Source organism: Marmota flaviventris, chromosome 3, assembly GCF_047511675.1.
Source record: "Marmota flaviventris isolate mMarFla1 chromosome 3, mMarFla1.hap1, whole genome shotgun sequence".
NCBI classification, from domain to species: Eukaryota; Metazoa; Chordata; class Mammalia; order Rodentia; family Sciuridae; genus Marmota; species Marmota flaviventris.
The window spans coordinates 136,068,595-136,095,869 of NC_092500.1; the positions used below are offsets into that span (position 1 = coordinate 136,068,595).

Here is a 27,275-nt window from a genome sequence, read left to right on the forward strand (position 1 = left end):
CGATGTGGAGTTATACTGGTCATGTATTCTTATATGAACATAGGAAAGTTATGTCTGCTTCATTCTACTATTGGCTTTTTCACATTTATTTTTGGGGGTAGACTACAATACAGTGATAGCATATGAGGTTCGTATTTTATTTAGTCCTGACTATGGACATTGTTACTTATTATTGGGCAAGTTACTTAGCCAATATAATACATTTCCTTTCATGTAAAATGAAAGAATATGTATAAGGGTTTTTTCCTTTGCTTTTTCCTTTTCCTTTTTTTATTGCGGGGGAGGGTTTACTGGGGATCAGATCTAGAGTTTCTTAGGGCCTCGCTAAATTGCTGAGGTGTGTCTTGAATTTAAGATCATCCTCCCTCAGCCTCCAAAGCTATTGGGATTACAGTGGTATGCCACCATGCCCACCTGTTTGTTTCTTTTTTATTCTGTTTTGATCATTGAATAAAATAATGTGTACACATTATCTGATGTAAGACAGATTTAAAAGAATCAAATCATTTCATATTTTTCCAGTAATATTCTATTTTAGAAAAAAATGTTTCATAAATACAAATGAAAAATTCACAAAAATATTTTCCCATGGATATGAGAATATGATGAATATGATTCTCATTTATTTATTCTTTTTTTAATACTGTTTCTTAGAAAACATTTCTCTTTCATATTCAAGTATAATTTATATACAGAAAAATATATAAAGATCTTAAATACACTATTTAAGATAAGTTTTTAACTATGTTTGAAGATGCCAATGGAGATTTTGTGAATGCCCTTTTCTCCCCAATATATATATTGAATATATATAAATGTATATATGTATGTGTGTATATATATATATATATATATATATATATATATGAATTAGCCAGTCTAAAAAAAAAGCCACAGTTTAAAGAGAAGTTGCTCTTATTCTTTAAAGAAGCTATGTTTACAGTGTACCACACTGCTAATAAGTATGAAAGTAAATTATGATTTTTATTTTTGTAAGCTAATGTGGGATATTTGAAATTGATAAAGAAAAATACAGTGTTTTAAAAAATTTGGAGTATATTCAGTTAAACCAGTTTATGGATAAAACAGTAAGTGCATCTATGTGCCTTTATAAAGTAATATGCAAGTAGAATATACTAGTAATGTTGGGATATATTTTTGAAATGTTTGGAAAAGTAGAATTTTTAATTGTATGCTTGTAAATAAGTGCATAATAATCACCAAATATCAATATTTATTTCGTTAAGAAACTTTTTAGGCAAAAAATTGCTTACTGACCTTATATACAAACAGAGATATGATAAATTTTGATATAAAAGTGTATTAAGAATTGTAATGCAAAAAAAATATGAGAGCTCATGTATAATGGCATGATTTGGCGTGAACATACTCTATATACAGAGTTATGAAAAATTGTGCTGTGAATGGATAATTATGAATGTAATGCACTCCACTATTGTCATGTATGTAAGAAAAAAAATTGCTTACTGAAATAAAAATCATTTAATGAGTCAGCATGAATCTAAGGAGTAAACTGTGGTTTTATCAACCAATATTTATAACTAGTTAAATCTTTACTTTTTTCTCTAGGATTTATATAATTTTCTTATATTAATTTCTTCATATTATTCTGAGAAAATTTAATATAAATTTCATTAGATAAATTAAAAAATAAAAATGGAATTATAAGTAGATTTGAATTATATGAAAAGATTTTGATTTTCTCTAAATATATAAATTTTTACAATCATTTCATATTTTACTTTAGGTTTTAAATTTCTTTTATATTGAAATTGTTTTGAAATATATTGAGATAAGTATTTTAAATCTGTTTTTTTTTTTTTAAGTAGCAGAAATATTTTTCTCATTCTATAAATTTTTCCCTATTTCTGAAATGGTCATCAGTTCTGGACTTAAGATTCATATAAATAACACTGGACATTACAAATCCATATATGATTAATACATAGATTATTATAGAAAGTAGATATTAAGATAGTTTAGCAGCAGTATGTATTATCTTCAGCAAAATTTTATTACTAAACTAGGTTAAATTTCAGTGACCTTCAAGTCAAGGGGAATTTTGTTTAATCTGTAAGAAGAAAGATCTTTGGTTGATATGGGTCAGGAAAGAAAATGAAATAGCCTTAAGAACCTATATAAAGGTCAAAATAGGGATAGGAAATTTGGGAGACATGAAGATACAGTTTTTACTAAAACATGTAATTGTGTTACTAGAAATAATGTGAGAGAAATTGTTTTTAATCTTGCATACCAATTATGTCTGCCTTCTATCACTTGCCAGTTAGATCAGATAAACAGTTTTATTTTCCATTGTCTATTAATTTCCTTGTTCCATCATACCTGTTTGAAGTTCTTTTCTAATATCCTTTACTTATGTCACTATAATTCTACATCGAAATAACGATTTTAGTTAGCAGTCTCTGGGGTCTTTTCTTTGCCTTTCACATTTTTCTAAAAATTATTTGAGTATATAGCTAAATTGATGGCCAAATTTATACTCTTTGATAAAGACTGTGCAATTTAGTGTAGCTACTTTTATTAATTTATGATCTATTTAATCCTATAGCAACTCTCAATGAGCAAGATAACTATATTATCTCTATTTATAACAGTGGCAACTCAAGCATAGGTTCAGATCTGAGTCTTCTAAATTTTAAAATGTTAAAGCACACTATTTAAAATATAATGAGGATTCCATTTTGCTTCATATGGTTAGGTAGCTTTGTATGTTTCCTTTTACTTAAAGGTGCTATGTTTTATATTGTTTTTCTCATTTTATGAAGCACAGTCTTTCTTTTAAATATGTTTGTTGGTTGTATGATAGATTCAGAAGTATTGACAGGGCTTTAAATGACCTCTATGCAGTTTCAAGCTTTCTAAGGTTTGTGAGTGATAGACTTATGAAAGTAGTGATTTTGAGAGGTTGGAGAGTAAAGATCAGAGAATCCATAATCTAAGCATGATGTGGTGAGCATTTAGGCAGTCAGTTATGTCAAAGTAGTAGAAAAGTGGCAGATATAAATCTGGAAGTGCACACTGGCTTCATGGTTGGTTGTAGGCAGAGATGTCCAATTTGAAACTCAGGTCATTAGAAGAGTGGTTATATTGTTGACAGCAGTGTCAAAGATAAACTAGTTTATATGGAGAATATTTACATTTATTTCTGAAGTTTTGACTTTAGAGAAGATGTGAAAGTTGACTTGGCTGGAAAGGGTTCTGTCACATATAAAAGCTGTCAATTCTTTTTAACTTTTTTTATTATGAAAAATTTTAAACGTACACAAAGCAACACAAAATAGTACCATGAGATCCTACAGATTTTCTTCCAATCTTCAACAGCTGTTAAGTTGTCCACTATCTTACTTTTTTTGTTTTTTGTTTTGTTACCAGTATCAGGCACCAGTGATTAAAAGCAGGGAATTCAGGGCTGCTTAACCACTGAGTCACATCCCTGGCCCTTTTTTTTTTTTTTTTTTTTTTTTGGAGACATTCTCAACTAAGTGGCTTAGAACCTGGCTAAATTACTGAGGCTGGTGATCCTTCTGTTTCAGCCTTCTGAGTCACTGGAATTACAGGAATGTGCCACCACACCATTAACTATCTTCCCATATATACTCTTGACCACTTCCAGTCCTTCCCTCCAGGTAATTGTGAAGCAAATCTCAGACATTATATAGTTCATCACTAATATTTTTTATTTGTTCTTCTTAGTTATACATGACAAATAGAGTGTATTTTGAAGCATTACACATACAGGGAGTGTAATCTAATTAGCATCCCATTCTTGTGGTTGTACATGATGTTTGGATTCACTGTGGCGTATTCATACATGAACATAGGAAAGTTATGTGCAATTCATTCTACTGTCTTTCCTGTTCCTATCTCTCCTCTCTTCTCTTTTCATCACCAGTATTTCAGTACATGTGTCTCTTAAACACAACCACAATACTATTATTACACACAATAATTAATAATAGTTCTTTGGTATCACTGAGTCCAAATCTCCCTTATTCTTTTTTTTCGTCTAGTTTTTGTTTGTATTTTTGTATCAGTCAAGTTCCAAATAAAGTGCTGTGTCTGAAGTCCCAAAGACTACTCCAAGGTTTTATGATTCATTAGGAGGACTCATAGGACTTAGCATCTGATCATCTACATGGCTTGGTTTATGACAAAGACAGGACATAAAGCAAAAGCTCAGCAAAGAGGAAAGGCACACAGAATGAAGTCCAATGGAAGTCCAAAGGCACAATGCGATGAAGTCCAGACACAAGCTTCTGAGAGTTTTCTCTCCAGTGGTGTCATGCAGGACTCAATTCTTGTAACGTCAAATTGTGAGGAGTGTGAAGTGTTGTCTCCTGAGAAAGCTCATTGGGAACATGGTGCCCAGGGTTTTTTATTGGAGGCTGGTCCTGTAGGCCTCCTCTGCCTAGTAGATACCAGAGTTCTGGACTATGGAAAGGAAAGCAGGCATTTGCCATAAACCATTTTGTGGAACAGTTTAGGCACAGAGAACCTTCTTCATCCCTGAGGGAATGATGGTAACATTCCTGAAATCCAGGTTTCTAGATGCAGCCAAGAACCAACCTTTTAAGAAGGGCTTTTCAAGGATAGCAGTCCCACGTCTGTTTTCTTCACAGGTGAATACATTGTGACTGCTGGTATATCTTTAATCTCTCTTTTTAAATGTTTTTATTAGTACATTATAGTTATACATAACATTGGAATTTACTTTGACATAACCATACATGCATAGAATATAATTTGCTTCACTTTTGTCCCCAGTACATCCCCTTTCCTTTTCTTTCTTCTTCCCCCTGTTCCCCTTCCTCAACTCTACTACTTTCCACCTATATGTCTTCCAAAGGAAAAAAATATATATAAAGAGACTAGAACTTCATGGACAAATTTCTTTTCTTAGAGAGAGAGAGAGAGCATCTTTTTTAAGCCACCAGCATCTTTTGTCTATATTGCTGCAGTAACCTTTCTCTATTCTCCTTCTTCCTTGCTCCATAGATCATGTTACTCTTCTGCTCAAAACATATGTTATATGTATGTATAATCTAAGTCCTCAAACAATGTATTGACCCTCTTACCCTTTTGTGAGCATGTTTCTGTCTTAAGACCTTTGTATTGGCCATTACTCCATCTGCCTCTTTGGTGCTTTCCCAGTATGGCTAACAACCTTAATTGATTGAAGTCTGCTCAAATGCCAGATACATTCTCTGTGGTGTTTTTGCTGACTTTTCTCTCATTTAAATTGCATCCTCTTCCCCACTCAGAACATCCCCAATCCCCCTACTTTGATTTACCTTTTTTTTGTATAGAATTTTGAACTGATACAGTATATAATTCATATTGCATTATACATACACATGCGTGCAACTTTTATGTATTAATTGTTGTTTCTCTCTCTTCTTCCAACCCAGCATACAAATACACACATGTACACATACACTATGTCTAACCCCATCAAGCCAGTCATATTGTTTTGTTCAGTATTTTATCTTAAGTGCCTGGAGATACAGCTATCACATGTTACACAATCAATAAATATTTGTGGAATGAATAAATATAGCAACATTAATAGCTAACACTTCCTGAGGGGTTCCTTAATGTCACACTTTTCTAAAAACTTTATTATAACAACTTTGTGAAGAAGATACTTTTTTATCCTCATTTTACAAATGAGGCAACTAAGCTATAGGTCGGCTATGTAATACACCCAGTTTTACACAACTAGAATTCAAACCTAGCAGCCTAGTTTAAAATCGCAGTTCCTTACTATTGGAGTATGGGACTTCTATCAAAGATGATTCTCATGCTTAGTGCTATAAATTTTATAGTAGAACTTGAAGTTGTATAACATATTGTTATATGTTATATATACAAAGTTTCTCATAAAGCTGGATTCACAGTGATACTATACTGATTGAATATAAAGATGAATGTTGGTAATTTGTAAATTTTCAAATAGTAAGCTTTAAACAATAGAAATTTGCATAAAAAATGAAGTTCTCATTTGACAGATTAGCAGGCTTAACCAATAGTATCCATTAGTGGTTAAACCAAATCCAACACACTTCAAAGTCATGGAACTGTCAACTAAGTTGTATTGTTCTAATATCTGAATCATTATCAGTGCCATTTTCATTTCTTAGGAAGGTTTCATTTATCATATTTCACAAGAAATTTTGTGCTATATTTCACAAGCAATGTCAAGATAAAGGCTGTAATGTCAAAGATTTAGAGGCAGTGACTTCCCAGATTTGTTCATCAGACTGCAGTGGTCCTGGTCATATAAAGGAAATGAATGGGACTGGACTTCTAAACCTGTTGGCATTAGGTGAACTTGAGGGAAAGTATCATTCTTGAGACCATAAAAGAAAAGTTTCATGAGTGTGAACTAAAGCTATGTGTAGTACTAGAATATAAGACTTTCTGTAGCAAATAGGCATGATATAACAGGGCTCAGACTCAGCAGTATTTTGCTTGTATTGCACTCAGTAAAACGTCTAACAAATACTGTAAAAGTTTGTTATTAAATAATAAACACCTGGCCACCCCAAATTCATTATCCATGAATATGCTTCAATATATAGAGAGAGGAGGCGGGAGAGAGAAAAAGAGAATTATGAAAACATTAGCATAAGTACTAGAGTATTCATAGGTACATTAAAAAAAAGAGAGAAAATATGGTAGATCATCCATCTAAGAGAACATGATCATTTTTTAAAAACATTTGATAGCCATCTTTTTTATTCCTTAATATTCCAATGAGTGTCAAAATATGATCTGTAGCAGAAAATTAATCACAGAGACATTAAATAGCTTTTCTGGAGTGAGGGAAATCATTCTATTTACTGATAACTCTAGAAGAGAGTTCCTTAGGCTTATCACAAATAAAAAATATTTGGTAATATGAAATGAGTAACTTTATTTTTAACGTAGAGTGATGCAAATTTAAGCTACATAAGTTTCCTTGCATTTTAGATTTATAATAATCTTATGAAAATATTAATCTTCCCTGATAGTTACTCTTTTTCCAGGATACAAACTTTTAAAAAGCACACATTTTTATTATATTTTTCATATATACCTTATGTGACATATCTACAAAATCATTTGAGCTATAGGTTTACATATAGACTATATCTTGCATTAAAAGCTATTCAATTGGATTTTCAAGTGCTGAAGAATATAACAAATAATTTTCCTCTTTGGACTTTTTATTAAATTAGTTAAAAAGAAAATTCTATGAAAGTAATTACAGTATGCATTTCAAATTTTGCTACTGAATAAAATGAAACCCAATGTCTAGAAATATATTAGCAACAAAATATTAATTACTGAAATTACTTAGAAGGTTAATCATAGGACAACCTTTTAAACTTCTACTTTATACTCAAGGGAAGCTTTCTTAGTCTTATTAATGTTGTCATATTTTTGTTCTTTGAACATTTATTTTGAAAGCACAGTAGAACAAGGTGTTCTAATTGGTTATATAATCAGCTTTGTTCATAAGCTAAAAAGTGCTTCTCTCTATAGAGTTTATTCCCAACCACTGTCTCATCTAGTGTCTGGGACCTAAGGTTGTTTGTGTTATCCTAGGAGTTTTCCAACCATGCCATCTATGTCTTTACAGGCCGACTTTCTAAGGAAGGGCAATTAATTATGAACTATTTCAACATATTCTGCTTAGAATCTCTTCAGTATTGATTGATTTTCTTCTCTTTTCTGTTTCCTTTCACTTAAAATACATAGATTACCAGTCTTACTGACACTGTAATTAGGGAAAGCTCATAAGGATAGAGGCTTCTACACTTTACCATCTAAACATACAACTTTAAGGAGAAGAGTCTGAATGACACCAAGCATTCCCTTCCTAGTCTTGGGCTGCAATTACAGAAAAACTGAATTTCTCAAAGTCCCTGGTTAGGAGCTACTAGCTCTCTATTGGTTCTTCCATTTCCAGTTGGTTCAGTTTCTATAATTTTTACCATGTCTTTTATAGTATCCTAGAGATTCTCAGAAAACTAGATAGGATAAATAAAATACAAGTTCTGATTTACTGATTCACCCTGATGTTATTTGTAGGTTACAAGCCTAATTTACTTCATGTAGGTTTTTTTTTTTTTTTCCCCATGTTGTTAGGGGTCAATTTACTGTCAGCACTCTTATATTAAATCTAAATTACTGCAGTTCCACTAGGAATCCTTTTATTGTTTAAACACACACAAACAAAAAATACTAGGAAATTGTTTCACCTGAATATATGCCTTTCTTAAGGGATTTGATAAGATTACAACATTGCCTCTTCCTGCACAGCTTTCTGCTAAATGTAGTTAAATAGATATGGCCTGCAACTCATCCACAGTGCAAAGTTCTAGTCCTATCACAGACCCTACTGTATTAGAATATTCATATATCGAATCTGAGAATCGGTTTTATAAACAAGTATACCAGGGAAGTTTCATGCATAAATAATTTTCAGAATTCTTTTGAGATCTACCAACATACGTTTAGTGATCAACCTTTTTAACCCTCAGTAGGATAACAAAATTTAAAGAAAACTTCTTGGAGCATGGCTGGGACAGGTGAGGATTTAACATGCCTCAACAAGTCATGTGATAAGTACAGCTGGAAAAGGGCTATCTTAGACAGCTTTTTTGTTACTGTAACAAAATATCTGACAAGAACAACTTAGGAAAAGATTTATTTTGGCCTACAATTTCAATTCATAATCACTTGGTCCAATCATTTGGGCTTGTGGTAAAGCAGAACATAATAGCAGGGAGGGTATGGAAGAACAAAGCTGCTGACCTCAGGGCAGCCAGGGAGAAGAGGGAGAGGGAAGGAAGAGAGAGAAGAGAGTGTGTCTGACTGACTAGAGCTCTCATGATACTGTCACTTTTCAACATCTTGCCTCTGTATATCACTGCATTGAGGAAGTCTTTAGAGGAATGTACATCATAACAAGGGCTAAAAGATGTCTCCAAAATTTCAAGTAACAAGAAAGCAGTGGCTTACTGCTACCAGATAACAAAATCAAAATATATTGGCCAATAAAGAAGCTTATCTCTGTTTTTATGACAAACTTTTTTATTTTGTGTCAATTATCATCATCATCATCATCATCATCATCATCATCATTATTTTAGTTAAACCAATTATTAAATGAAGTGCTAAGAAATTTCTAGTAGAAGACGTATAGCTTCTGGGGAAATCAAACATAGATGGGTTCTTTGTCAACTGGATATAGGTAATAATCTATTTATCTCTCTTTCTTCAAGCAAAATCCAGAAGGACTTACCCTAGCTATTTTATTATCTGTATTACATCTGCCATTTGCTGTAACATTCTACTTATAATTAATCCTGCCTCAGAGAAGTTGATGTAGCTTGATGAATGCAAAGTCCCAAAGGACAGAATGAGAAACTTGCAAATATCAAGAAATAGAGGAATCTTTTATTGGAATATAAGTGAGGGATTTCGGCTTATTTTGTACAGTGACAGTGGTGATCCAGGACACTTGATTTCACTACAGCTTTAACAGAAACCTACCTACTGTCTCATAGGTGGGATTTCCTAATTCCCTTTCCTAATTCCCTTTCTCCTTTCTTCTCACTTCCTTCTCTCATACTGTTTTCATCATTTTTCGTATTTTTTACTAAAGACTCAATTAATTAAGCAAGATTATATTATGATACAATGGGAAGTTCCTAGGGTGTCTTTACAGTATTTTATTAAGGCACAAATGAATTAAGATAGTCTGTGTTATACTAATAATTTCTAAAGTATACTTTCCTGAATATTAGTATTCTAAGAAAGAAACGAAAAAGGAAATAAGAAAGATTATTTCATTTTAGTATTTTGGGTACCTTGGCACCGAAAAGAGACTCAGGACTAGAATGCTGTGACTACATTTCTACTAGATGATGTATGAAAATTTTATCATATTTACTTAGAATTAACCTGTGATTTGGGTTAATTGCCCCCAAATTCATATGTTAAAGCTTAATGCCCAACATGAGTTTGTTGGAGATAGGGTCTTTAGGAAGTGGAATTAAATAAATTCATATGGAAAAGGCTTTTGTTGGATAGGATTGGTGACTTTATAAGCAGAGCATCCTCCTACCCCCCACTCCTGTGTTTACAAAGAAAACGCCACTGAGCACACATTGAGAAGGTGACTATCTATCTTCAGCCCAATGGGAGCCCTCACCAGACTCCAGTCCTGGGGAAACCTTGACCTTGGACTTTTCAGTCTCCAGAACTGTGAGGAAGAAAATTACTATCCTCACTTCCTTTTTTCCCTTCCTTCCTTCCTTCCGTCCTTCTTTCCCCTCTTTTCTTTTTCCTTTTCTTTCTTTCTTCTCCTCTTCCACCATTGAACCCGGAAACTACATCCCCATTGCTTTTATTTTTTAATTTGAGATAGGTTCTTGCCACTTAGCTGAGAGATTTACTAAGTTGTTGAGGCTGGCCTCAAACTTGCAATCCTCTGACCTCAGCCTCTTTAGTTACTGGCATTACAGGTGTGCCACCATGCCCAGCTAAATTTACACTCTTTAAGACACACAGTACTGGTATCTTGTTTGGGCTATCAGAGCAGATTAAGATACTTGATAAACACAGTTGATTCTGTAATACTCAGAAAAGTAGTGCTTTCATTTTGTGTAGTCCTTTGAGCAAGGAAGCTAGGATGCTTTTACTGGAAAATCTTAAACATCGAAGATGAATTTCAAAGACCTTTAAGTTTATTTGAAAGCAGTAAGGCAAGCAACCCTTGAAATTTTTTTTCTTTTTTTTTCACTTGCTATTGGAATAATTTCTGTATTTGCAAAGATACAAAATCATATATTAGATAACAGAGTTATTATTACTTAGAGGATTTTCTTAGGTTTCAAGAATATACTACCCTCATACTGGCAGGTAGTGAAACAGTGACTAAAACAGGCTAAAGGGATAAACGCTAGTACTTTTTTATGATGTTTTCAAGGAGGGGTAAAAGAAATGGAAAGAAAGAATTTACAAATTATTTTATACTGATTGAATAAAACTACATGAAAAGATTGGACACAAAGAATTCATGTAGATAGTGTGAAAGATAATCACAGTAGTGTTTCTGATAAAAGCTATTGGTTCTTTTTATAGTCATATTTTATCATAAAAGAAGATACCAAGTGTGTTTTGTGGATTTGACCTTGAAATGAAACAAACTGTCATTTGAGTAATACCCAAGAATATTAAATTTTAGTTTCTTTCATGTGCATTTTCTTGATGTTACAAACAGTTCTTTATAAATAGTTACATTTTTTTAAATGACCAGAATTAAAAAAATTACATCCCCTGGGTTTGGTTTAAGTATATTTTTTATTCTTTGTTGTTAAGTAACTTGTGCCAAAGCAAATAGATGCCAAAATGTATTTTATCAATGAATTAGGGAGAAATAGCAATTAATTTGAGCTCTACATATGTACTTTGTCTTCAGAAGAGCTATTTTCTGAGATATATATCTAAATAGATAGATAGATTGATTGATTGATTTTGTATTAACTAATGGATATTGATTTTACCATCTATGAGTTCTATGATTAAGATAGAATAAATTTTTTAAACTCATTTGATAGTCACCAGATCCATCCATTTACTGGTGGAATGTCATAAAGTCATTCTTCTTTGTGGCTGAGTAATACTGCATTGTGTATGTATACTAATACAGATTGACTCCATAGCTTAACTATTTTAAATTGTGCTGCTATAAACATTGATGTGGCCGTGTCATTGTAGTATGCTGATTTTAAATACTTTGAATATATACCGAGGAGTGGGATAACTGAGTCAAATGGTAGTTCCATTCCTAATTTTTTGAGGCAACTCCATACTGTTTTCTAGAAAAGATAACATTTTTAACAAATGGTGCTAGGAAAACTGGAAATCCATATATAGTAGAATGAAATTTAACCCCTCTCACTATGCACAAAACTCAACTCAATTGGATGAGTGACCTAGGTATTATGCCAGAAACCCTGCACCTCAGCTTTTTCCCTTTCCTCATTCCTCCCCCTATTCCTCTTCTTCTGTGTTGTTGTCTTCTATTTATTTATTTTTTTAATTAGTGCTTTACAGATATATATAAAGGTGAAATTCACTGTGGTATATTCATATATGTGTGTAGCATAATTTTTTCAATTTAATTTCATTTTTCAGTCCCACCAGCAATTTTTGAGTGTACCTTTCCCCCCACATCCACTTGTATTCTTGATAATTTTCATACTATCTGGAGTGAGATGAAATCCCATTGTATTTTTAATTTGAATTTCTCTAATTGCTTAAGATGTTGATTATTTTTCATATATTTGTTTATGTATTTCTTCTTTTGAGAAGTGTTTGTTTAGTTCCTTTGCCCGTTTTTTTCTTCAATTTAATTTTTGGTATTAAGTTTTCTGCATTCTTTAAATATCCTGGAAATTAACGCTTATCTTAGGTGTAGCAGAGATTTTTTTCCCTTTCAGTAGACTGTTTCTTCATGCTCTTGATTGTTTTTGAGCTGTGAAGAAGCTTTTTAGTTTGATGCTATCCTATTTATGAATTTTATTTCACTTCTTGCACTTTAGGAGTCTTGTTGAGGAAGTCGGTTTCTAAGCTGACTTGTTCGAGTGTTGGACCTACATTTTTTTTCTAGTAGGTGCAGTGTTTCTAGTATAATACCTAGGTCATTCTTCTATATATGGATTTCCACCTTTCCTAGCACCATTTGTTAAAAAGATTATCTTTTCACCAATGTTATATTTTTGTGCCTTTGATAGTATGATAGAACTGTATTTATGTGGGGTTATCTCTGTATCTTCATTTAGTACGATTGGTCTACATGCTATTTTGGTGCCAATACTATGCCATTTATGTTACTATAGCTTTGTAGTATAGTTGAAGTTCTGGTATTATAATGCCTCCTGCTTCACTCTTCTTGCTAAGGATTAATTTGGCTATTTTGGGTATCTAATTTTTCCAAATGAATTTCATGATTGCTTTTCTATTTCTATGAGGAATCATGTTGGGATTTTAATTGGAATTGGATTGAATCTGTATAGCACCTTGGGTAGTATGGCCATTGACATTATTGAGTATGGCTATCCCTTTCCATCTTCTAAGGTCTTCTTCAATTTCTTTCTTTAGTGTTCTGTAGTTTTAAATACATTTATGACTGCTTACTGTGTTTTAGGCCAATGCAAAGGGTTTTGAGTTTGTTATATGATTCACTTTTCATATGTTTTTTTATTTCTATCAAGCAGCTTTAACAGTTTGAATCCTAGAATAATTTTTTGAAGGTTTTACTTATTGCAGATACAAGACAATAATACCACTTAAGGTATTTTTAAATAGTCTATTAGTGCATTATAGTTACACATAATATTTGGGTTCTTTTTGACATAATCTATATGCATGCAATATAATTTGTTCCATTTCAGCCCCAGTGTTTGCTTTTTCTCTTTCCTCATTCTTACCCCTATTCCCCTTCTTGTGTGTTCTTGTCTTCTATTTAGTTATTGTTTTAATTAATGCTTTATAGATACAAATAAAGGTGAAATTCACTGTGGTATATTCATATATGTGTAGCATATTTTTTCAGTTTAATTTCATAGTTTCTCCTTTCTCTGTCCCTTCTTCTTCCCTCTCTATCCTGTCCCTGTACTAAACTGATCCCCCTTCTGTATTCATGGGTCTCTCACCCTGTGTTTTCTACCTGCCTTATTTTGCTCTAGCTTGCATGTATGAGAGAAAATATTCAGCCCTTCACTTTCCTAGACTGGCTTATTTCTGCTATAACTTCATTCTTTTTTATGGCTGAGTAAAACTCCATTGTGTGTATATGTGTGTGTGTGTGTGTGTGTATACATGTGTATATGTATACACACACACACACATATATACATCCCTATATGTATATATGTGTATGTGTATATATGTATCACATTTTCTTTATCCATTCATCTGTTTTGGAGTACATAGGCTTGTTCCATAACTTGGCTATTATGAATTTTATTGCTATAAATGTATATGTGCCTGTATCCCTATAGGATAGAAATTGGATAGCTATGTCTTATTGTAGTTCCATTGCTAGTCTTTTGAGAATTCTCTATACTGCTTTCCAAAGCAATATGCTAATTCAAAGTTCCAACAACAGTGTATGAGTGTATCTTTTTTCTTATTATCCTTGCCTGCATTTACTAATATTTGTATTCTTGATAATAGACATTCTGACTGGAGTGAGATGAAATCTCAATATAGTTTTGATTTGCACTCTCCCAGTTGCTAGAGATGTTGACAATTTTTTAATGTATTTGTTGGGTATTTGCATTTGTTCTTTTCAGAAATGCCTTTTACCCATTTATTGATTGGGTTATTTGGGGTTTTGGTGTAATTTTTTTTTTGAGTTCTTTATATACCTGGATATTAATCCACTGTCAGAGAAGTAGCTGGCAAAGATTTTTCTCCCATTCTGTGGGCTCTGTCTTCATGCTTTTGTTTTCTTTTCTGTAAAGAAGCTTTTTAATTTGGTGTCATCCCTCTTACTGATTTCTTATTTTAGTTCTTGAGTATTAGGGGGTCTTAGTAAAGAATTGGGGCTTGCCACAACTTGTTGACCCTCTATTTGTCTAGCAGTTGCAAAGTTTGTGGTCTAATTCCTAGGTTTTGATCCACTTTGAGTTGACTTTTATGCAGGGTGAAAGACAGGAATCTAGTTTCATTCTTACACATATGAATATCCAGTTTCCCCAGTACCATTTGGTTAAAAGGCTGGGGTTTTTTTCCAACATGTTTTTGACACCTTTGTCAAATATGGGATGACTATCTATTATCTACGTGGGTTTATTTTTGTGACTTTTATTCTATTGGTCTTCAGGGTTTTTTTGATGGCAGTACCATGCTGTTTGTGTTACATAGCTCTGTAGTGTAATTTGTGGTCCTATATTATAATACCTTCAGCATAACTCTTCTTGCTCACAATTGCTTTGGGTATTTTAGGTCTTTTGTTCTTCCAAATGAATTTTAGAACTGTTTTCTCTGCTTCTGGAAGAGTGTAATTGATATTTTGATGGTTATTTCACTGATTCTTTATAATGCTTTTGGTAATATGGCTATATTTGTGATATTAATTCTGCCTGTCCAAAACCATGGGAAGTTATTTCCATCTTCTAAGGCTTTCTTCAGTTTCTTTCTTCAATAATGTTCATTGTTAGAGGTCTTTCTCCTACTTGGTAGGATTTATTCCCAAGTTTGATTTTTTTCTTTCTTTTTTTCATAAATTTTTGAGGTTATTGGGAACAGGACAGTTTTCTTGATTTCTCAGCAGATTCATTATTGATGTCTAGGAAAGCTATTACATATGAGATCTTGTATCCTGCTACTTTACTGAAATTGTTTCTGGTGTAGAAATCTGTCAAAGTGTTTTGGGATCATCTAGGTATACAATGATGTCATCAGCAAGCAAATATAATTTGACTTCTTCTTTTCCTTTTTGTTTCCCTATAATTTCCTTCTCTTGCTTGATTGCTCTGGCTAGAGTTTCAAGAAGCATGTTGAAATAGGAATGGTGAGAATGGACATTCTTGTCTTACTCCTGATTTTTGAGGAAATGTTTTTATTTTTTCTCTGTTTAGTATGAGGCTATCCTTGGATTTGTCATATGTATAGCCTTTATAATGTTGGTAAGTTCCTTCTATCTCCAGTTTTTCCAGCATTTTAAGTATGAATTGGTCCTGTATTTTGTTGGAGGCTTTTTCTATAGCCATTGAGAAAATCATAGGGTTTTTGTCATTCATTATATCTATGTAGTGAATACATTTTTGATTTGTCCATGTTGAACCAATCTTGCATCTCTGAGATGAAACCCAATTGATCATGGTATATAGTTTTCTTAATGTGTTTTTGAATGCAGTTTACCAATATTTTTATAGAGGATTTTTGCATCCCTACTCATCAAGGATACCAGCGTGTGATTTTCATTCCTTGATATTTTAATATCAGGTATTTTGATTAAAATCCATTTATCAAACCACTATGCTATTCTGTTTCCTTCATTTAATCAGTATCCCTGTCTGATTAGAGATTAGAAACTCTAATTCAAATTATTGAACTGACCAAGTAAATAACTAGTTTCTCAAATTGAATGGTTATTATCAACACTAAAACCCAAAACTGGTAAATTCATTTCGTTACAATTGCTCCCTATTCTGACAACAAACTATTTAATCACAATGGCATTATTATTTTCACAACAATAAGTGTTTAAGGTAAATTAATGAATATTTACTAAAAGCAAAATTTTCAGATATTATCAGAAAAGCAAAACATGTTGACAGATAACATCTTCCCAAGAATTTAGGAATGAATTAAGTGGAGTGAAATTCCTTTCATCTATTGATATATGGTATAGTTAGTTTAATTTTTTTTTCATCTTTATTCATTCTTAGCACTGCTACTAAGAGGTATTAGAAACACTGTATTAAACAAAATATACTGTTTTTATTTTCAAATATGTTACTTTAAGTTAAGAAAATATTATCTATTTGTATACTTTCATGTCATGCTGTGTAAAACTTTATTTAATTTTCATTGTAAGTAAAATTAGGCTTTTAAGTTAGCAGTCTTATAAAATGATTTAGGAGCCATTTTTAAATTTTATTTTGGCTCATGTATGCTGTGAACTATTCAGTAGACTGGACAAGTAAAGAACATTGTTATACATGTTCTGTTAGAATATTTGTCTCTATGAAAAAATTTATGTCTATTAAATGTCAAAGACTGCTGACATTTTCTTAACTATTTATTTGATCTGCAATTGCCATTGAAAATACAAATTAAATATATTTTCCTGAGTAAGTCACCAATAGCCACTGATATTTCCTCATTCATAAGATTTAGTAAAAGACAGAAAAAGAATGTAAATGAATGCTTTAACTACAAAGGAATTCATTCCTCAATATTCCTTTTTCAAATAATTTTGAAGGAACATGCATTTGTTAAATACAAATTTTTTAAACTATTTTAAAATTATAGAGCTTAGTTTAATCCTATGTGAATTAGACGATTGCTTTAGGTGTCCTCATAAATGACAATGATGCATGGTAAGGAAGACATCTAGAATGCTTATTTGTCCTTACTGCTCTTATGGTTGCTTTCATGACTTTTAGTATTCGCAGTGTCTTTGCTGCATTTTACTGTACAACAGTAGTTTGAGTGTGTAAGCTCCTTGAAAACATAGTTGTTGTTATTTTTCTTTTCTCTAAGTGCTGGATGCCCATTGCCTAAATTGGTGCCTGATACATACTAATTACTCAGTGAAGATTATCAAATGAATTCTGGTTTATTAAATCCAAGAGTCTTGGGATATCTGGTCTTCATGAGATTTTGAAGACTCAAAAAGATGAATGAGTCCTTTGGGTATAGACCAAGGAGTGGGATAGCTGGGTCAAATGGTGGTTCCCAAATGACTTAAAAACAGCATACTACAGGGACACAGCCACATCAATGTTTATAGAGCACAATTCACAATAGCTAAACTGTGGAGCCAACCTAGATGCCCATCAGTATATGAATGGATAAAGGAAACGTGGTATATATACACAATGGAATATTATTCAGCATTAAAAGAGAATAAAATCATGGCATTTGCAAGTAAATGGATGAAGCTGGAGAATATAATACTAAGTGAAATTAGCCAATCCCAAAACACCAAATGCTGAATGGTTTCTCTGATTTAAGGATGCTGATCCATAATATGCTGGGAGGCCAGTGGGGGGGAGATTAAATGAACTCTAGATAGGGCAAAGGGGAAAAGGGAAGGGAGGGGCATAGGGGTAGGAAAAATGGTGGAATGCAATGGTCATCATTACCCTAAGTACATGTAAGAAGACAAGAAGGATGTGACTCTACGGTGCATATGGAGATATGAAAAATTGTGCTCTATATGTGTAATATGAATTGTAATGCAGTCTGTTGTCATTTATAATAAATTTTAAAAATTTTAAAAAGGATAAAAAACTTCGAATCTCAAAAAAAAGATGAATGAAAGTCAAGTATTAGTACTGGTTTCTGAATATCATCTTTTAAAAATATCAGCTTAGTACACAATTCATCTGTGACAATGTATTTCCAAATGTATTTGAGCTTGCTTATCTAATGTTTAGAAAATGGAGTTTATTTAAGTGTTACATGCTTAATTACTTTTGATTATTTACTATAGGGAGTGCCAGGTACTATACTAATAACATGATAAGACATCTTATTTAATTTTTAGTACTTTGAGAAATATTCTCCTATCTTTTTAAAGATGAAATAATTAAAAAATAAAATCAATCAAAAAATAAAAAAGATGAGACAATTGGGGTTAAATTATTTGTGCTAGGTGACACATGTAGTAAATGACAAATTGAGGATTCTCCAAAGCTGCTCCTTGCAACAGTCTTATACATAAAGGAAATAAGCTACAAGAGTAATAGATGAGTTTTGGTGAAATGATAAATCCTTAGTGAGATAAGCCTCTGAGGACCAAGTATGATTTTTTTTAACCTAGCTATCCTTTTCAATTGGAAAAAAAAGTTTGTAAGTTCTGCCTTATTGTGCATTACATGATAAAGTGATATTCTCACATGTGAAAAAAGCATTCAAAGGTTTTGAGCAAAGTAATGATAGAATTTGCTTTCTTTTAAACTGTTAATTTGGCAGACAAAATATAGGGTAGAGACAGAATAATGAAGAAGGCTTTGCAATAGTTGAAGCAAGAGATGATGATAGTTTGGGCTTTATTCCATAGGCTTCTTTGACACTTTTTCCTAGAAATGGCAAGAAGTGTTGAATTTGGAATGAATTGTAAAAGTGGGGGCAACACTATTTTCTGAATGATTGGATTATGGGGAGGGAGGAAAGAAGAAAGAGAAGAGATGGGAGACAGGGATAATTCCAAGGTTTTGACCTAAACAACTGGAAGAATCACATTGATGTTTCCTGAAATAGCAGAGAGAACCCTTCTGGGATAGATATGAAGACAGACCACAGTTTATGTGGCCATTTTAAGGTTTAGACTTCAAGGTAATGACCATGAAACTAAAAATGAAAATGGGTGTATATCACCCTGGATATAAATGTGAGAATCATCCATATAGACTTGATAAATTACAGCCATGAGATTGGGTGAGAATATGAGGAAAGAGTGATTATAGAGAAAAGCCTTAAGTGGAATTCTGAGACTTCAGAGTCTAGAGAAAATTAGAATTAGGAAGGGAATAGCCACAGGGACTGAGGAAGAGGAGCCAGTGAAGTGGGAGAAGTGAGAGTGGTGTCCATAGAAGACATATGAAGATATGACCAAAAAGGAGGAAGTAGTCAGATATGACCAACTTTTCAGATAGAGTATGTCAAATAAAATTGAGAAATGGCTATAGAATTAGGCAATGGGGAAATCCATTGATAACCTTGACAAAAGCATGATCAGAGAAAATCCTCTTTCTTAAAACAAGAAAGTGTGAAACCATTCACTTAAAAAAATATCAGTTCTTTTCTAAATTTTTAATTCTAAGTGAAGTATCTTGCAGTTTTAATAAAAATGTAAGCATATTATCCTTTACTATTAAATCTAGATATTTTAATTATATAAATAATTTTAACTCCTTTATTTGTCAACATTTTATTATCTGAATGCCAAGGAAAGCTTTAATATTCTTCTTCTTCATGTTTGTTGTGTTCTTGGTTTTTAGAGGGCAAAAAGGGCATGACCTGTATAGACAGACCCAGGTTTCAGGCCAAACTTCACTAATTATTAGTTGTACCATTGTTTGCAAGGAGTTGTATTTCTTCTAATCTATTTCCTTGTTGGAACAGGTAATAACTATTTTAAAACATAGTAGATACGATGAGAACATATGTGAAGTTTCTAATGAAATGTTTAGCAAATAATAAAATAATATAGTAAATATGAGCTGAGATTATGAGTCACAGAGACCTAATTTCCACCCCAGAGCTTACATATACTATATGTGAAAATCAGGGCAACCTTCTTGACTCTCTTAAACCTTTGTTAGCTTATCTGTAAAATTGATGTGATCAAATTATCTACCCTATATGGTAACTAGAATTAAATTAAATATTTCATGCAAAGTTCTTACCAGTCTTAGACAAAATGAGTGCTCCATAAATGGTAGCTGCTATTATTATTTATACTTATGGTTCTATAATTATCCTTGCTATTATAGTTATTTCAAGAATAAAACCTTAGTCTTAGTTCTTAAACTCTGAGTTTCTAATCATACTTGATATCAAGTATAATTTATATAGTGTTTGTATTTCTTTTGTTGCATGTTTGTTTTCCTTAATAATTTTATTGTTGTCTTCCATTAGTAATATTAAAAATCTTACATGGTTAATTAGCAGCTAGTTTGTCATTTTTTAAGTTACATTGGTCATCACTTGGAAAATCTAAATAGATAGAGTCAGAAGAAGAAATATGTATGATAGGATTCTTTATCCTCTACTATCCCCCCTCCCCTCCCCTCCCCTCCCCTCCCCTCCCCTCCCCTCCCCTCTTCTCTCTCTGCCCCCTCTACTGACATTCATTTGTCCCCCTTGTATTATTTTTCCATTTTCCCTCACTTCCTCTTGTATGTACTTTTGTATAACTCTGAGGGACCTTCCATTTCCATGCAATTTCCCTTCTCTCTCCCTTTCCCTCCCACCTCTCATCCCTGTTTAATGTTAATCTTCTTCTCGTGCTCTTCGATCCTACTCTGTTCTTAGTTACTCTCCTTATATCAAAGAAGACATTTGGCATTTGTTTTTTAGGGATTGGCTAGCTTCACTTAGCATAATCTGCTCTAGTGCCATCCATTTCCCTGTAAATTCTATGATTTTGTCATTTTTTAATGCAGAGTAATACTCCATTGTGTATAAATGCTACATTTTTTTTTTTTATCCATTCATCTATTGAAGGGCATCTAGGTTGGTTCCACAGTCTTGCTATTGTGAATTGAGCTGCTATGAACATCGATGTAGCTGTGTCCCTGTAGCATGCTCTTTTTAGGTCTTTAGGGAATAGACCAAGAAGGGGAATAGCTGGGTCAAATGGTGGCTCCATTCCCAGCTTTCCAAGAAATCTCCATACTGCTTTCCAAATTGGCTGCACCAATTTGCAGTCCCACCAGCAGTGTACAAGTGTACCCTTTTCCCCACATCCTCGCCAGCACTTGTTGTTGTTTGACTTCATAATGGCTGCCAATCTAACTGGAGTGAGATGGTATCTTAGGGTGGTTTTGATTTGCATTTCTCTGACTGCTAGAGATGGTGAGCATTTTTTCATGTACTTGTTGATTGATTGTATGTCCTCCTCTGAGAAGTGTCTGTTCAGGTCCTTGGCCCATTTGTTGATTGGGTTGTTTGTTCTCTTATTGTCTAATTTTTTGAGTTCTTTGTATACTCTGGATATTAGGGCTCTATCTGAAGTGTGAGGAGTAAAGATTTGTTCCCAGGATGTAGGCTCTCTATTTACCTCTCTTATTGTTTCTTTTGCTGAGAAAAAACTTTTTAGTTTGAGTAAGTCCCATTTGTTGATTCTAGTTATTAACTTTTGTGCTATGGGTGTCCTATTGAGGAATTTGGAGCCCGACCCCACAGTATGTAGATCGTAGCCAACTTTTTCTTCTATCAGACGGCGTGTCTCTGATTTGATATCAAGCTCCTTGACCCATTTTGAATTAACTTTTGTGCATGGCGAGAGAAAGGGATTCAGTTTCATTTTGTTGCATATGGATTTCCAGTTTTCCCAGCACCATTTGTTGAAGATGCTATCCTTCCTCCATTGCATGCTTTTAGCCCCTTTATCAAATATAAGGTAGTTGTAGTTTTGTGGATTGGTTTCTGTGTCCTCTATTCTGTACCATTGGTCCAGCAGAACACAACAGACACTAGTATGGCAATATGTAAATCAATGGATGTGTAACTGATGTAATTCTGCAATCTGTATATGGGGTAAAAATGGGAGCTCATAACCCACTTGAATCAAAGTGTGAAATATGATATATCAAGAACTATGTAATGTTTTGAACAGCCAACAATAAAAAATTAAAGAGTTTCAACACACACACACACACACACACACACAAAGGATTCTTTAGAAGTTACATGAGTGAATCAGAAATGGCTCTTAGCCATTTTGCCTAAAACTGTGCTTAAAAATATCTGAACACATCTACAAAGGAGGAAACTGATTTAATTGTTGGAAAAATTAAAAATGAAAACGAAGGATGGTTTCGATCAATAAACAAACAATAGATTTTACATAAAAATAATGAGATAGCTTTGATGACAAAACTCAGACTTTTTCCTTCAAAAAGACCACGGGAGTCATCTTAGTTCTTGATTTAATTGATGAAAGAATACAAAATTTATGAGTGATTTTGTTGTCTTGTCCAGGGTTAAGTGCTGGAAGGAATAATTTTCTGACTCCAGTTTAAATACTCTTCTCATTAAAACACACTTAGTTCCAGTCAGTTATTGTTATAAATAAAATGAAGGAAAATATTGAGTAAAAGAAATGTTGAAATGACACAGTGAGGCAGTGTAAGTGATGTAAAACTTGAGGATATTGATTTATGTTGTAAGGTATTCTATTTTTCTCCAGTAATGTTTTATAAGTTAAAAACCTAGAAAAGGACTTTTGTTTTAAAATAATTTTGTTTAAAACTATAATTAAAGCAACTAATTATCATTGGAGAAATTAATGGCAGAAATATTTGGGGAATTAGTTTAAAAGCAAATCTCTAAATGGAGATTTGTGTGTGTCAGATTTTCTGTAATTAAGTGGTATTAATACATATATGTAAAATTCTTCCTAAGTGTAAAACTAAATTATGTATTTTGAAATAAGAAAAATACAGTTCAATAATTGTACTTTGAAAAAAATGAAATATGTGCATTTTATGAAGCTAACTCCTTATTGTAGAAACTTTGGTAAACTGGAAAAGAGTAATTTGACAATTTTTGAAACTTATTTAAATGATGAAAAATCAGCAATTTTATTTACTATAACTTGTAATCTTATGTCATCAAGTAAATTTGTGTCTGTGTTTGTGAGAAATCTTTTAACAACTTTATATTTATATATAAGTTTACTCTTTGTTAAATTTCTGTCTACGGTTTAGTAATATCATGAACTAACATTTTCATCTATTTCAAGTTAACTAAGAATTATTTTATTCAAAAGAATTATAAATAGGAACTTCTTTAGTGGATGTTTATATTGTTTATCTTCATGACATGAAACTCTGAAGTAATTATATCTTTTTCCCAGATTGTTAATTTTGTTTCTTTTTCTTGTTTTATAGAGCTACATTCATGGGAGCAGCCAGGCTCAATTCGTGGCGGAGTCACACATTATTCTGGTACTGAGTATCCTTTAATACAACTGATGAATTGAAAAGGGAAAAACAAAGCTGCATACTGTCAATTTGATTTTATTTCTGGCAGTAAATATGAAGACTTTTAAAAGATATTAAATTTTAAACTTTATGATTAGCTTTCTAATTCCTTTGCTAATTTCCTATTACAGTGTAATTTTATTGTTATGCTGAATCATTAACAAACTATAATTTTCTTTTTTTCTTCTTCTTTTTCAACTGACTTGAATCATAAATATTGCTTTTATTCTACCTTGACTACTACTGGCTAGATATTTAGTTTGTTTATGTGGTTTTCACTGCAGGATCCCTGTGACATAAATAGCATAAAAAAATAAGCAGTTATCTTCTATGTTCTGTATGCATTAAGTGAAATAGCACACATAAAACATTTAGTACTCATAAAAGACTATTTGGTTTAATTTCCTTTTTTTTTCTTTCATCTTTCTCATTCAGAATTTTACTAGGTTGCAGATAGTATGCATAAATACATATTTGTTGTTTTTTTCTTTAGCACCAAACAAGGTATAGATGACCAGAAGAATATTCCATATATTTGTAAGAAATGTAGCCTGAACTATCAATCACAGTGTTACTTTTTTTAAATTTTTTAATATTTATTTTTCAGTTTTCGGTGGACACAACATCTTTATTTTATTTTTATGTGGTGCTGAGGATCGAACCCAGCGCCCCGCGCATGCCAGGTGAGCGCGCTACCGCTTGAGCCACATCCCCAGCCCCACAGTGTTACTTTTTAAAAAAATTTTTTTAGATGTTGATGGACTTTTATTTTTATTTATTTGTTTATATGCAGTGCTGAGAAATGAACCCAGTGCCTCACACATGCTAGGCAAGTGCTCTACCACTGAGCCACAACCCCAGCCCAATCACAGTATTACTGAAGTATTCGAAATGTTTAAATTTTTCCAGAGGAATATTTATTGAACCCTTCTAATCATGTACTTTACGGGATAATGAAAAAAAAAATACTGTTTTAAGACTGAACTTTAGAAATGAAGTTTGAAGAGATTCTAAATGTCCAGTTTATCCTCTGGAAGCTAAATGTTGTGTTTCTGAAATTCATCTAGAAAACATTATCATCTTTTTCCTCTGTGTAATTTCTCAAAATTTTATTTTTTCCCATCTTAATTACCATATTTGGATGCACACAAAGAATTAGGTATATCTATAGCTGATGCCTTGTTTGCGTTACCTGTGCACATAGGATATCAAAATTGAGAAACTTCCATGATGAAACTAAAAAGAACAAACCTAAAATTCATATGAAAGCAAAGGAGACAATGAATAGCCAGCCAAAACAATCCTGATCAAAAGGAGTGAGGCTAGAGACATCATAATACCTTATTTCAAACAGTACTTAAAACAGAATGGTAATGGCATAAAAACAGAAGTTTATTCCAATGGAATAGAGAGCATAGAAATAAACCTCATACAGCTATAAGTATATTATTCTTAACAGAGGTACCAAAAACATACACTGGCAAAAAGTCAGCTGTATATAGGGAATTGAAACTAGATCCCTCTCACAAAAACAACTCCAAATGGATCAAACACCTAAAATGTAAGTCCCAGAACTTTGAAACTGCTCAAAGAAAACAGGAAAAATCCTTAAAGATATAAGCAAGACAACAGCTTTCTGAATATGACTTTAATAGCTAACTGAGTGTAGTGGCTAATGCTTCTAATCCCAGCAACTCAGGAGGCTGAAGCAGGAGGATCACAAATTCAGGGCCAGCCTCAGGAAATTAGCAAGGCCCTAAGGAACACCAAAAAAGTAATAATCCTATCAATAATTGAGCAAAGGAACTGAACAGACACTCTCAAAAGAAAAAAGTACAAATGACCTTTAAATATATGGAAAAAATACTTGATTTCTTTAGCTATCAGGAAAATACAAAACTATATTGAGATTCTTGCTATCATCAAGAATATACAAAATAATAAGACTGATGAGAATAAAGGGGAAAAGAAACCCCTGTGCATGGTGTGAATGTAAATTAGTATAGTCACTATGTAAATCAACATGGTGGTTCCAAAAATAACTAGAACTACCATATGATTTAGCTATTCTACTACTGGGTATCTGCCCAAAAGAATTAAAGTCAGAATACTCTATAGAGATAACTGTATAATTCAAAATAGCCAAGTTATGGACTCACCCTAGGTGCCTGTCAGTATATGCACAATAGAGTAATATTCAGAACGAAATGGCATGTGTTCCCTCATTTGGAATCTAAGGGAAAGAAAAAGACATCATGAAATAACAGGGAGAAGAGAAGGGCATTAGGAGGATCACAGTTAGGGGAGTAGATATGATATTTTCATATACTAATATTTGTATTATATTTCATAGTATATTTGCATATACTAATGAAATCCATTGTTCTGTGTAATTAAAAGGCACTGATTTAAGAGAAAAAAAAAAAGAGAATTGTTCCACGGTAGAGGAGGCTAAAGACACATGACAACTTAATGGAATATGTTATTCTGGACTAGATTCTATAATAGAAATTTAAAATAAAAATAAAGTCACAGGGGCTAGGGCTGTGGCTCAGCAGTAGAGCGCTTGCTTAGCACGTGCCAGGCACTGGGTTAAATCCTCAGCACCACATAAATATAAATTTTAAAAAAGGTATATAAAAAAAAGCTTTAAAATATAAAGTTACAGAGAATACTATTGGATAAACTAACAAAATCAAATGTATATGAAATATTAGTAAAAGGTTTTATGCCAATGTTAAATTTACTGAACACGATAAATAAGTACATAAAGTAATTTTCCTAATATACAATGGAATGTTCTCTAAAAAAAGAAAAAAAAATTGTGATGATGAGTATTTTTTTGCTTTAGTTTTTCCATAGATTGGAATTGGAAATATCTACATTTGAATATACATTTCTCATATTTTGTGATCTTGTTTAAACAGTACTATATTTCTAGACTCCAGCTTTAATATGGTAAATGTTAGTGTTTTTTTGTGTATAAGAGGAGCCTTAAATGAGAAAATGAAATATATATGAACATGTCAGTTTTCCTCTTTATTAAATAATAAAGGCGTAGCCTTATTTAGCCTTTATTTTTTTTTTAAAGTTTGTCTATGAAAATACATTTGTGCTAAAACAAATGGTAAAAAATACCAAGTATTTGTTGCAGGTAAATTGATTTATGCTAAAACAAATGGTAAGAAACACCAAATATTTATTGAGGTTAAATTGTTTTAAACTCTTATTTACGTACATATTATTGTTTCATTTTTTCATGTTCTCTAATTTGTTTCAGTCCATGGGCTATACTTTATCCAAAGAAGCAAGTCTATTAAAACACATCAGGAATACCTAGCAATGAAAAGCTGTGTTGAGACTATTATTCCATTGTGTGGCAGGAATTCGCCAAGTTTTCATTTCACAGATCATTGACATCAAGCTGAGATTTAGGATGCGAAGACATTTCACAAGCAGTATGAAGTGTTCAATATATATTTTAGCAGGAATACAGAAAAGAATTAAAAGTCCCTGTTTTCTATATGCCAGCAGTAATTATTTGCTTTATTTCTCCTGTGTATTTTTATTTTAGAGATATAATAGATATATAAAGAGAAAGAAAAAAATTCTTTTAAAACCATGGACTTATTAATATTATCAGTAAATGTTTAAAAATACCATTTTATGGTAATTTCTTATTTTAATTTCACTTGAGAAAGTCTACAGGTATTTTTGAACTTAGCACATTTTAAAAATTTTACATATGTATTTTTTCTGTTAGTGCAAAAAAAGTAAATATCA

The 27,275-nt window shown here is 32.3% G+C and overlaps 1 protein-coding gene across 4 annotated transcripts in view; it reads left to right on the top strand.

Moving 5' to 3' along the window:
• The window catches only part of Tusc3 (tumor suppressor candidate 3), a 219,032-nt gene that overhangs the window by 158,372 nt on the left and 33,385 nt on the right, over positions 1-27,275 (top strand). For all 4 annotated transcript variants that reach the window (XM_027954702.2, XM_027954703.2, XM_071609233.1 and 1 more), the window contains exon 7: positions 23,400-23,463. In XM_027954702.2, coding sequence (XP_027810503.1) covers positions 23,400-23,463 — 64 coding nt within the window. The remainder of the gene's footprint in view (positions 1-23,399; positions 23,464-27,275) is intronic.